The 13,967-nt window shown below is 37.5% G+C and overlaps 1 protein-coding gene across 11 annotated transcripts in view; it reads right to left on the bottom strand.

The window, feature by feature from the left end:
- PDE5A (phosphodiesterase 5A) overlaps positions 1 to 13,967 on the bottom strand; it is a 105,786-nt gene that overhangs the window by 21,057 nt on the left and 70,762 nt on the right. For all 11 annotated transcript variants that reach the window (XM_041716006.2, XM_072928801.1, XM_072928802.1 and 8 more), the window contains 6 exons: positions 8,964 to 9,035; positions 7,787 to 7,876; positions 6,445 to 6,582; positions 5,921 to 5,988; positions 3,725 to 3,833; positions 1,979 to 2,063 (listed from right to left, as the gene is read on the bottom strand). In XM_041716006.2, the coding sequence (XP_041571940.2) occupies positions 1,979 to 2,063; positions 3,725 to 3,833; positions 5,921 to 5,988; positions 6,445 to 6,582; positions 7,787 to 7,876; positions 8,964 to 9,035 (562 nt within the window). The remainder of the gene's footprint in view (positions 1 to 1,978; positions 2,064 to 3,724; positions 3,834 to 5,920; positions 5,989 to 6,444; positions 6,583 to 7,786; positions 7,877 to 8,963; positions 9,036 to 13,967) is intronic.

The following is a 13,967-nucleotide window of genomic DNA, read 5'->3' as shown; positions in this document are numbered from 1 at the left end:
CAGAATATTAATTAAAGTAGCTGAATTACAGGAATATGTTGTCTTTGGTGATGAGTACTGCCTTAACAGAGTCCAAATGTTTTCTCACTCCCATGAGCATAAAAGCTGCATTTTCCTGGCCAAGCACCAAGATAGCCCAGCTGCAAATCAAAAATTCTGAAAAAAGTTACCACATGTGCATCTCCCCTATTATAGCTGATAATAAAACTAGGGGGAAAAATGCAGCACACACAAACTGTGGTTTTAGAAGAATGCCGGCCTCACAAGTTTTGATGTCTGGTGACAATGCAACATTGTCCTGTTTCCAAATTGTATTCTGTTTGGGGAACTTTGTATCAGAGTCTCCTCTAAAGAGACCAAGACCAATATAGCTGGAGCTGTTAAGCGTAATGGCAGGGGTTGGGGTATCTGAATATGGCAAGCAGAATTCTGAACCTTTATGGAATGAGATGGAAAGGAATGGACCATTGAATCACATAATCCTGTTAGAAAAGGAATCATTCAAATAAGGAACAAGATTAACTTTCCCTAGGGAAAAAAGAATCTGACTTACAAAACTCTTTAGGAAAATCCCATGAAACTGACCTTCAGATTTCTGTTTAGTACAGCTTATGACATTATAATTATTTCCATAGCAATTGTGATGTAATAAACACAAGATTAAGACTCAAAAGTGAATATGCCAAAAAAGTAAATGAATTCTTAAAAGACACAGTATTTACACATAAATGTCTCTTAAAAAAAATGAGAACTGCAGTAAATATACTGTGTGTTAATTAAGAGTCTAACCTCTTTCGAAGGCTTCCCCAAAGCACTGAGAGGTCCACTGATTACAAATGAAGGAGCTCCCAAGTTTTTAATTGGGACAGTCATAAAATCACAGCAAGATTCTCTAAAGCTTTTACCACATATCTGAGAAATGCAGATGTCAGGAGAATAAAGTTCTTTTCATCTTTCTCACTAGTAAGATTTGCTTGGGTTTGATGTGGACAGTTTTTCTCACCCCCATCCCACTTGCCAAATTTTGGTTTGGGGTATCCTAAACTTAAAAATAAATTTAAAAATAAACCAGACTTATAATAATAGTCATACTTGCTACGTAGTATTTTAAAGCAATGTCTGGTTACTACCCCAAAGACAACTTCTTGACCTTTCCCTATTAAATAATTGAACATGAGGCAGCTGTGAAACCATAAAATACTTGAAAGAACATTTCTCAGTGAGAAAGACTCAGATTTGAAAAGCCCACCTAAATGAGTGGCCGGACTGAAACTTTCAATTTAACTTCAATAGAAAATTTCAATAGGGAAAAAAAAAAAAAAAAAAAAAGCAGATGCAACTGTTTTATCAATAGCTCACAGCATGGTGAAATATCCCTAATTAAAGCTCCACAGTTCAGTCTTCATCTCGGTCTTCTAGGGATTGTTAGAATATTTAAATAAAATAATAAAAAAACTCATGAAAGAATCTAATAGGAACAGAAATTTCAGAGAACTCTATTAGATAAAGATAAGGTTTCTCTTTCTGCCTCAAATGTTAAAAAACTAAATCTGTTTTCACAAAAAAGGGACATAATATTTACTCTATAAATTGGGCCATGCACTTTTGCCATCATTCACAAAGAAAATTATTTTAAGATCATTAAAAAGGCATTCTTGGAACTCTTAGTATTTACTTGCCAAATTTTTTAAAGCTGATGAAATTGGATCCATTCTCCTATCTAATAATCAGTATATTTTATTTTGTTTGCTTGTGGGGCTTAATGATGCCAGGAACAAAGGCTGACATGCATTCTCTGCTCTTTGGCAGCTTATTAGGTGAGCAATTTATAGTCAAGGTTGCAGTAGATTTATTAGTTGAGAACATGATAATTAAGGATCTTCTCTCCTGGCTTGAGATTGCATGTTGCTGTGATTTTACTGTGGATAAGTAAATTTATCTATGAAATGTACAGCATTATTTTTGTTAAGATACCTACCTATCACTTTATTCTTTTTCCCATTTTTTATTGGTGTACACAGCAAACTTTTTATGTTCCGATTTACATTTTCTGCATTGTCATTCTGTTAAACAAACAGAAAAATACCGTTACAATTTTAAAAGCTGTTTTTCAGGTGGCTGAAGTGAAAAAGCTGTAAGGCTGGACTCTACAACTACTCTTGGCTTATATCTTCCTTCAAAAAGCAACCTGGTGACCAATGATTTTTGCCACAAACAGCAGGAAGGAAAACTACTACAGCTGAGTCAGCATTCTGCACTCTTCCCAGGACTTTAGGTATGTCCTGTGGTCCAACAGAAGAAGATGAATTTATTTGGTGAGTGGAAGGATAGAACAAAGAGATAATTTTCCAAACACCTGGGGAGAAAAGGACACAGCTCTGCTCTGACTGCCCAAGGAATCATGTGGCAGTTGTTGAGAAGTACATTTGGTCTGACCTCTAACTGTGTGTGGCACCAACAGAAATGGCCACACGCTAATATTTCTGATCAAAAGGTTATCTTTTTTTCTGTATTGTTGCTTTGTTCTCTGCTGCTGTGCAAGGATTATAGAAAGTATCTTGGCAGGATTTTCACGAGGTGAGTAAATGTGCTGTTGAATGTCCTCCAAAGGAAGAGGCAAGCCAAGGTTTCTAGGGCACTGGCAACACCTGGGATTTCCCTCATGTCAGGGTGCATCAGCTTTCAAAACATTTATCCTACTGCCCTGTCCTGCCCTACCCGCTGTAGTGCAAGTACAGTCTCTGTGTTGCTGAAAAACATTTCTAAAAGCACTATTGCTTTCTTTTTATGGGTTTATTTTACATACATAAGGTGAATTCCAGGAAAAAAAAAAAGAATCAAAGTAACTAACCTTACTGAACAGCCCTTTTCCAACAAATAATTATTTGGATGATTCTCAAGATATTAATTTTATTTTTAAATGTCTTCAAAATCATATCGGATTCTGTCAGTATTTCCAGACCTACTGTTAAGACAGGGTTAGTCTGAGAACTCAATTCCTATGTTGCTTAATCCATCAAAGAAACCCACTCCAGAACATCCAAGAAACCTTGCATAGGAAAAGAAAGGGAAACAGCCCAGCTCCCCACCATGAGCTTGCCCCTTCTTTCCACTTACTGGAACAATCACACTGAGAACTCTATTTTCTGATCATTTTGTTGTGCATCTCAGAACAAATTTTGGTAAAAAGGCCTCTGCTGGACCATAGTAGCTCCTCTCACTCTCATTACCCCCTTGCTAACAGGCTTAAACATAATAGTGAGAGCAGACATCTTGCTACTTTCTGCATTGAAAATATGGGAAAAACATAATTAAAAGTTTGCTTTTTGGTAATGATGACCATGAAGGAAACCTGACTGGAACATGAACCTTGCCAAGTGACCTTCCCTTCTCACCCTTCATTATCCCTGTGCTCAGTCATCCACTGCATCACCAGCTCACATTGAGGAAGTGTTAGGCAAAAGCTCCCAAAGGAAAGTAAAGTTGATCCATCTCCACTGCAGAAAATAACTTGCATTGATAACATTAATCTTTGTCAGAACAAGAAGGGAAAGGAAAGGAGAAAAGGGACTTCTGAGAGCCTCCCAATACTTGCTGTGTCTCTACAGCATTTTAACCGGAGTGACCTTGACAGAAATAATAAGACAAATGCAAGAAAGATTTAAAAGTAAACAGAAAAACATTTTCCATTTCTGAGTTTCAAACTTAAGCTTATTTTACTTACTGTCCATGGAAATCTTCTGTCCTTGCAGACATCTGGGATGTTGAGTGGCTCCATTGTATTCTTGACATACTGAGCATACATGTAATTGATTTTGTTTGTGTCATGGTCCCTGAAGGATACAACATTATTATGACGTGCTTTGTATAAAACTGAGTAATTTCATTATTCATTATTATTACCTGCCAGGCAGGTAATAGGAATGTCTTTCCCATATGAAAGAAGGATATATAGATACAACCAATAGATATATAATGGAGTTGAGTTCAAATACTGTATCCTAATCCAGCTGTCATCACAAAACGGCAGGATTGGTGCATGCTTTCCACCATTTTTAATGTTCAACAACATTAACACTGAACACCAAACTGAAGAAATAAACAATTCCCTACAGTTTACATTGATGAAGGACAAAGAATGAACAGCTGGGTTTATATAGAAATAAACAGAACTATTTGAAAACAAACTGCATTCAAAAATCTAGTACTCCCGAAAAACCAATACTGGATGAAATTCTCATATTAATTCAAGAGAGTGCAGCAGCTATCACTTGTGAATTTTGTGCTGCTAAATTCATTTCAAATTTGTTCTAAAAGTAAAGATACAATCAGTCATATGGAGGTTCTGTTACCGAAATAGAACTGTCTATTCCAAATCAGAATATAAATTATCTTTACAGAAACAATAATTTCCACCTTTTAAGCCACAATTTATTTAAGGTATTTTAATTCTCTTAGGCCCTTTGCCTGCCTTGGAGGAGGACATATATCCTACTTAGAAACCTATTCCCATCAAGCTCTTGTTCTTTCCCTCCAACATTTGGCTTGACTTTAGTTATCCTCCGGGTGTAAAGATGGTTCCAGGGCTGGAGGAGAGGAATTATTCTTTTGTTATTTCACACATACAAGGCAATGCCCCACAATTCTGAAAAACAGTCTGATCTGGGGCTTGATTCAGTGTCCTTGACTGCATAACAAGCCTGAAATACTATGTGAAGTAATACTTCCCATCTAATCCATGTCATTATATTTCTGCTCTTGCCTGAAATTGTGCCCTTCAAGCACAGCAGAAGTTGTAACTGCAATGGTTGATTCACAGTGCAGACCTAGGCTTAATTGCACTGTCTCATGAACAAGAGTCTGATAGGCAACTAAGCCTCCAAGATTCCTCTTCCTTATCAGGTATGAGAAATATGTTCCTGGCAGCCCATGCAAGCGGTAAATAACATTTTAAGTCTGTTAACTAGTCACCATAAAAGGGATAATGAGGAGGAGGGCTCCCTTCTTAAATAGTAGAAGAGGACTCAAGAGTAATTTTATTTTTCACCTGTGATCTTACCAGGCTGTTGTACCTCTGTACTTTCTGGTTGAACACTGTCTGAAACTAACACAGCTCAACAGCTTTTAGTTGCTCAGGTCACACACTTTGGATATCATTCTCTAATGTATGGAATTAGATTTAATATGATAAATATTTACTGCAAAACAACATCAAAGGGGCTCAAAATCTGTTTCCTCCCTGCACAAAATACCTGCGGTAGAGTATTTTATATACAACTGTGTCTCTTTCTGACAGTATTTGAAACAACTGTTTTTCATGACAGAGACAGTAATTTTCAAACTTCAATAGAGAGGTTCAGGCTAACTTTGGGAACTATTTTATCTGGGTATTTTAATTCAGCTCTTTATTGCTTTTTTTCCTCCCATTTGAACTCCTTAGACGTTTCCCAAAGATGAATGAGAGATAGAAATTTAGGACTCTAGTCTTGAATTAGTCTGACATATTATTTGAGTCATCTTCCTTATCTATGAGTTGAGGATAATGATTAAAAGAATTGATTTAAAGCATTTTATATACTAATTTGAATATGTCTCCTTTATAACATAGTAATCCACACAGATTTCTGTGAAATCAGTTTTAGAGCAGCTCTTCTGTGTATTTCCATAGCTTAGCCTTGAAATACAAATATATTCTTAGACTGGCAAAGTGAATAGATCAAGCCCTTCTCCTGCTCTGCTCAGTGGGACCCTTTTAATGCAAGAGAGTTGGCCCACTTCAGGGGAAAAGCTGCTCTATAAAAATAGCAGTAGTACATGGGATCCAGCAGAAATAAGTCCATTATTATGAAAAGAATATTAAAAGCGTAAGCTTCTTCAGAATTCTCCTAGGACGAACAAAAGTCGGAATTAATTGGTTTACCTCTTCAGATTTTCAGCTGAATCCTCTAATTCCTCAGATTCCATGTGAAAGACACTAGAAAATGTATCCTGGAATATTAAGAGGAGGCTTGAATACACAGGTGTATAAGGTTGCCATTATTTAGAACAGTATTACTCATTAAAACCTTGTTGCAGTTATCAAGGCCTATTCTGTACTAAGGACAAGTGTAAAATTTAGCTTCATTCCACATATGTCATCAAACATAGTGGATCCTACCGTAAGGGTATCTTTTGATACAACTTTAAGTATCACTGAGGTGTCTTGATTTAGTCATGGCCCAGAGAAGAAATGGCAGTATTTACAAGCTGTGCCAAATTTATATGTCAGCACAGAAATTCTTTAACTGAACAAAGGCCAGAGCCTCTCATGTCAATACCCAACCTAAGCAGTTGTCACAAAAGATAGAAAATGAAATGACAACAGAACATATGAGAATAGAGGGAAGACAACCTCACTCCCAGGGAATAAGCACTTCTGCCTTCAGACAGAATAAACATACTCACCGGACAATCTTCATCCACTATGAAGATGGTACACCTCTGCACCTGCATGAAGGATATTATAGTGGCTGCTATCTTTTTCAGGATCACCTCCAAAGACTGCTGCTCTTCAAAAATCAGGCTGGCAAGGTCAAGAAGCACCTGAAGAAAAGGTCATTCGTGAGGGTTTGACTAATTGTGATTTATGCAATAATTATTGTTACTGATGTCTTTGAGTCTTCCCCTCTCACCTGAATCAGGAAAGACAATTTTTATGCCTGTGACCAGAAGTAAGTTTTGGCTACCACAGATTTCAAGGTAACAGTCAGTATTAGCCAGTTTGACACTTTTAATGGAAGAATTAAATAGCACAATAAGCTGTCTGATCTTTTCAGTCAGAGAAGCAGAATAGATTTAGGCATTAATAGGTCAAATGAAACCTGTGAAATCCAGACAATAGAGTTACTTGCCTTTAGGAAACCTATTTTCCTATGGCTCATGTGTGTATTCTCAAACCACTGATATTTATGTTTAAGACTTCTGAACACAGTTGTTCTTGGTTGTAATTATAACAGATTCTAATTAACTTATTTGGTGAAAACATAATTTAGATAGTCTGCTGTTTTTCAAAGCTACTGTTGAAAAACCTAGCTGCTCATATATGCCCATTTTATTTTCCTCACAAGAAACATGAAGGCATTTAATAAACTATCCAAATTTGTACCAATTTACAAACACTGATAGCTGGAAGTTCAGACCTACGAGCAAAATTTTAAAAGAACTGCTATCTAGTCTTTTCTCTGAACCATTATCACATGATACAGGGCAAGCATATTCACCCATAAAGGCCATGGCATTAAGAACTCATCAAAACCAAGTTGGCAGCAAAGCAGAGCTACAGCAATTGGAAGGAAATTCAGTTTTCCATTTGATCACTACTGAAAATATGGTTAGTAACTGTTACAGTGGTAACAGCTTAAAGGAACAGTCTGTATGCCCTCTGCTATTCCACAGGGATATTCCTGCCTGTAATTTCAGGAGTCTGACACCTCTGGTTGTTTAATACATATGGTGAACCACAGGATAACTGCAGGTAATATCAAGTGTATTAACATAGAATGAATCTTCTGATCTTATGGCTCTACCTGCTTCCCCTAGACAAGCCATTTCTCACAGCTCAGGCTGGAATGTGCCCAGCCTCTTCTCAGTGCAGCCTGTGAGAGCTTTATCAGACACACAGCATTCAGTCACAGGGATTAAAAGCAGTCAAGGAACAACTACCACATCAGAAACGGGAAGAGGAGGCGCTGATTACTTGCAGACCCTCCTAGTTTCTGTATCCCTGGGACAAACCTGTTGGCCATACCTGATTGCGCCTGTTCTCAAGCAGAGACGTCTCGTACAGCTGAGCATTGTGAAGAACAATTCCACAAAATGCCAAATATGCCGCAAAATCCTAGTGACAAATGAACATCAACATCTCACAGAGATAATGTCCCACAGCATTTGAACTCTATTCAAAGATAAGCTACTGCAATGATTTGTTTTCACTCTGAAGTATTACTTTATATTTTTATTATCTTTGGCAAAAACACGTTCAGGATCTGGGTAATTTTCAGCTGCTCATCATTTCTTATTTCCTCAGGAATCCCTTCTCCTTTTATTAAGCTAAAATATGAAGATCATTATCTTGGTACAAGTAGGGTTCATCTGAAAAGCAGCTTCAAGGAAAAAATAATTGTGCAGCAATGCATATTTTAGCTAGAAAAACTGACCACAAGAACAACCAGCTTCTCTGAGGGACTTGAATCTCTTGGGAAGTAAAAATAAAAATTTACTAACAGCAAACCCACTTTTTTTACTCATACAGGATGAGATTAATTCTGGTATCGTACAAATACTCAGAATGCATTTTGTCTTAAAGGGGAAGTTTTCAAAGAGAAAGGATGAATTCTGATTCTTTTATTGCTGATTTTTTAGTCAACTTCTTCAGCCTGAGCTCAGCCTGGGTTTTGCCCCACTAATTTGAATGTGAAGTCTGGAAAGTTTTGGAAAGCAACTGTACTGGGAGAATTAGGAATCCATTCTATTGTCTGCTCTCCTGACTCTCTCATATATTCGTAATTTATCTGAAGCTTTTTCTTTTCCTACAAATGCTATACTGAGAAATGATATGGTATTTAAAAGAGAATCACTCCATTGTTCAAATTGTGTTTCTTGGGCTTGCCAGGAGAGTTAGAGCCAAGTAATTAAAAAGTATGTCCATTGAAATTTATTAAAGCATTTTACAATGCATTCCAGTAGAGTAAGCCTGTGTTTCAGAGATATATGACACAGTGATCTAGAAATTAAATTATTTCACATCCACATTTCTCATGGCCTTATAAAGAAAAATATTTGCACTATTTCCAGGAATGTTCACATCCTCACAGATGTTTAATATTTAATAAATTAAAAATTTCTGAGCAGCAGGAAAATTAAAAATATATCCATTCCCCTTCCCCTATGAAAACAGAAGAGACATAAGCATCCAGCTTTTATACCTTTTCATCTTGTTCAGTGAACGTGCCGCCAATTCCAGATTTCTTGTTGATTGCTTGAGCCACACCAACAACCTAGTGTATTCAAAATGGAGAAATCATGTAATTTGTAGGGGTCTGTAACTGGATTCCATTTCTAGACCTATTTATGTAAGATAATAAATGATTACTACAGGTATTAGTTCAGTATTAAATCAAATTGTTAGGATAATAAATGTTTCTCTCTCATGCAGAAACATTTCATAGATTACAGGATTTGAAGACCTTAGGCCTTTCCCTAATATAATTCTGCATTTCCATTCCTTTTGAGACAAAGTATTATTAATCCGACAAAGTATAATGCAAAGCTTTTAGTATTTTCAGATTTTTTTCCATGATTACAGAAACTGATAGAAAAAGCTGCAAAGAACTTCCTTTGTTTGAAGTGTAATTAATGTAAAACCAATGCAAAATGCTAATGATCAGTTTTTTTCATCTTGCTTTTTTAGGATAAACACTATCAGAGGAAAACTGTGTATTGAGCGTGTTGAAAAAGTTGTATTGAACTATTCATGGTAAAGTTGTAACTGCTAAACTGATGGAAGACGTGGTTTTATTTTTGTAATGGAAAAGAAGACAATTTACTATCTCTCAGCCCAGCATTCCCAAAATACTGATGCCGTAAGTAAGGCCATTGTTCTTTAACATGAATCACTGCCAACTGTGGGCTCAAAAATGTCTGTCTGAAATACAGCTCAACTGTCAGCTCCATTCCATACAACCCCATTTATTCCCACAGGCAAAAACCTCTTACTTCAGTGAGGAATATTTCTCATCCAGTGGACTTCCTCTCTATAAATAACAGTGTACCACCAGCCTGTACTCTCCTCTGGCTGACTTTGAATAAAAGCAAACCCCTTAGCCAGTTATTATTCTTTTATGTTAATCTACATGTGCAGAGATTAATGCTTAGGCCTCTTGTCATGCCATTGTCTTCCCTGGGTGCTGATTTAATTTTTTTTTTCCAGATTTGATCCAGCATGAGCTAAGACAACCTTAAGGCCAGAGGCTTTTCACCCAAAAGGTGAATACTTTAATGTTTGTTGTTTCAATACATCCCCTCCATGAAAGGAAAGTGTGCAGTGCTTTAAGAAAAAGTTCTAAGGAAACAGTTAAAGTACCATATTAATACAGAAAAAAAAAATCTTTTTAGGCGCCTGTCATCAGCACTCCAGGTTTCAGATATGTTAAAGGCAGGTGTTCCAAGAGCAATGATCAGTTTTAGATCTTTGATAAGGTGTTTCAATAAAGAATTTTAATTGAAGGGGCAGGAAGTAATGAGGAGAATAAACCTGCTAAAAACTTACGTTGACTTGATTAGGATAAAAATTTTGTGCATATGCAAGCCTTTCTCTTTTTAGTCACTGTTTCAGTGGCATTCTAAGTTTCCAAACAACTTTGTGTTGTGCCCATTTCTTTTTATACAAAGTGAACAGTTTTAAAAAATAAACTGGCCCAGATTCTGGCTTCATTTATGTCAGTTAAAACTTCAGTGCACTTCTCAAAATTCCATAGAATATGGTGCAGAGACAGTAATGACAAACTTCAGAGAGGAATTTTTTAGCCATTGGAGTCTTGCCTGCAACCAGGTAATTAGGAGAAGATGTAAGAAACTTGAGAGGATCTGCTCCTGTTACTGAAGTAATTATGTAATTAGGACAAAAGTCAATCATGTGGTAGCATTTGGGGCCATGGAGAACATATGCCTGCATTTTAGAGAATACTAAGCACAGCATGAAACCCAAATCCTCATTTTTAAAACTTATTCTGAGCAAATCACAAATAACAATAGGCTAAATCTGTAATCTCCAGCTGCGAGTTATGATTGCACCAGCAGAAAAACTGAATCAAACGTGACCAACTGCTCTGGGCTCAGCTAGACAGGGAATTAAAAAGCTTAAGATACTACTCTGGGCGGAAGAAAACCAAAGTTAATGGAAAGATTGAAGTCATTAGGGTCTGCTTATACTTTGGCACCTGTGAGCTTATGGCCTAAATCACTGAAGTAAGCAGTGTACTGTGGAGTGCTACACACTCCTTTTCCTGAGCTTTCCCTCCAATTTGGACTAGGCAGGTGGGTTTTATAGAACACAGTCTATCTGCTGTTCCAAACAAGAGCCTTCTTCCAGGTTTGCTTTATTGAAAGAGCATAAGGGGGTGAGCAGAAGGAAATCCCCCTTGGATCAGAAGCCAAGTACTTTGCTATTTTCCCTTCAGAACACCTAATACAGACATAGACCACAAAGACAAAAAGCAATTCTGATGATGAAATTGTTCCCTTACTTTAAGTCCCAAAGAAGAACAAACCTTCCATCAACTGCTGATTCACATGCCCACACAATGTTTTTCCACATTGGAGCACAGCTTTCTGATTGTATTCTTGCTAGTAGCACAGGTGATCTTCCAGTGCTCTACTTGTCATTTAACCTTTCCTTTCTAGCTGTGCTATTTTTCCAATTTAATAAATCCTGATCCACATTACAAGGAGAGATTTCTTCTAATTATCAGATAGCTTCATTTTTACTGTTTTCTTGCAATAGCCATGTCCTGCCTTTAAAAGTAGCAGGCTACCTAGAGTGCCTAGTGGGTGACGACTGATGACTTCAATGCTGATGACTGTGCTCTGGATTTTATATGGATAGTTTCATGCTGCAATTAAATTTACAGGCCTTACTCTGTGAAAGCTGTTCTAGCTCTAAAGGCAGCTGGTGCCTTTTTCAGTAGGTTCTTACTTAAGCTGACTTCTGATGTAATTAATATTGCTTCTTAAGGAGATATATTTTTAATTTACTTTGCTGGCACGTGAAGGAAAATTACATTAAAGCCAAAGAAAGGTAACAGAAATAGGAAAGCTGACTTTTTTTGATAAGAGAACATACCCACTACAGAAGACAAAGTAGTGTTGACTTTACTTTGCTCACCTGGACTTGCAGAGCTTGGATTAAAGCTTCTAAAATTATCAGGCAATGACAGAACTGTATTTACAGACTTTCATTTTTTATCAACAAAAATTTCACATCCCTTTATATCGTTCATGCCAGCAGCAGCCTCCATGCTTTGCAACAGTCTAGCTACTACAATATGCGTCTCAGCATAAGCTGAAAATCCATCCAAGAAGCAAATTACTGATCTCCATAATCCTGCAGCAAGACTGATGGTGGAACTGAGTCTGTTTAAAATCAGCTTGGCTAGGCCTGCTCTATCCTGCAATGACTGGGATGTGTGCTATCTGAAGGGTTTGCTGGGGGAGAAAATAACTTAGCTGGCTAAAGGTGACGCACCCAGTCCCATTTTACACTGTAAAATTCAACAGGGGATTTTCTAAGGCTGTTGTAAGTAGTAGCACCCCTGATTTGTTGGGAAGAACTTCCCAGTGACAGAAGATAGGGCCCAGTAAACAACAAACCGAACAACTGAGTAAACACTGAGTAAACATTTCCCTAGCCAATTACTAGGAAATTCCATCTTACATGCCTACAGCCTGGGAGAGACGTCTCAGTTAATTCAGCTAAAAGTTCCATATGAGAAAATCCTACCAATTTGAGTAGAAATTAAACTGAGATTGCCTTTTATGAAAATTACTATGTCCAGCGCAAAGGAAAAAAAAAGAAAAGAATCAATAACAGAAAATCGTGTCACACCTGGAGATGTTGTATGGTAGCTGTGGTGGCTCTGTGCTTCAGAAACCATCCATTCTCCAGGTATCCCAAACCTGCTGGAGAGCTCCACAAGTTGCTTTAAGCTGAGGAATGAAGTAAGGATGGCTATTCCCTATCCAGTCCTGTCAAAATGACTGTTTGTTTGCAAGTGTCTACAAAACCACACCAAAGGCAAAGTCCTCTTATTGCACTGCAATGTGTCTCATTGTTACTAATTCCTGGGTCCTTTCCATGAGCTCTTCTGTGAATCAAATTGTTTTCATTTATGGAATTTTTTACTAGCTGTTATTTTTAAATGAGACTTTGGTTTCTCACATGCCTTGTGGAAATATAGGCAAATGTGGAAAACATCTACTGGAAAAATCTTCGTACTTCATCAGGCCCAGAGGATTTAGTAATCAGCATGAGATTTTCCTCCTCTCCATTACTGACTCTTTTGTTTTTAAAAAAATAGCATGAATACTAAACAAACAAACAGAAAGCCCCACTAGGTCCTCTTTCTCAGCATTTATTTTTGGATGTCTTCCAGAACCATCTTTTGACTGTGATTGCTGACATCCTGGGCTAATGCAGCATTCACAAGCCTCAGTATTTCTAGAGGGACTTTGGGGATTTAAAAATTTTATCTATTTATTATTTTAACAGGGAGGAGCCAGTATTCTGGTTTTGTTGTTTGGGGGACTTTTAAACAGAAAAAGCAGCAGAATGCAAGTGGAAAATTAAGGACTGATTCACTGTCTCTCCAAAAACATGTCAGTCATTTGTTACAGGGAGAATGAGAAAAACCTTCTGGTAGAGACTGTAAAACTCTAAAAAAAAAAAAAAAACCAGGGACTGCCATCCTTTCCTGTAAGAAATCTTCCAGTTTAACACCTTCAAATTATTGCTTGTAAATATAAGACTCCTCAAACTTCAGGTTCACTGAACTTGTCAAAATAAACAAATTCCCACTTCATTTCCGCTTGCTGATGCACTCAGGAGGAGGAAGCTGGCAGAAGACACGGCCCATTGCAGGTTTATTCAGCCCTTAAGTCATGGTGGACTGGAGAAACAGACTGTAGCTCTCATTGCTTCCCCACCCACCACCAGCACCTGGTGAGAAGTGAGCACTTCCACACTCCCCAGGCAAAGAGCTTTGTAGTGCATTACTGCACCCAGTGGGGCATACCATCTTTTTCCATTTGACAAAAAGAAAATGGCATGGCTTGGGTGAAACTGGAAGCCTTGCATCAGCCTGACATGGACCACTGACAGTTCTTGACATGGCATCTGCATCTCCTGGCCCAGGGCCAGCAGTGAAGCCTGCTGC

The sequence above is a fragment of the Taeniopygia guttata genome, chromosome 4 (genome assembly GCF_048771995.1).
Source record: "Taeniopygia guttata chromosome 4, bTaeGut7.mat, whole genome shotgun sequence".
In the NCBI taxonomy this organism is placed as follows: domain Eukaryota; kingdom Metazoa; phylum Chordata; class Aves; order Passeriformes; family Estrildidae; genus Taeniopygia; species Taeniopygia guttata.
This window is presented reverse-complemented; position numbering and strand designations above follow the sequence as displayed.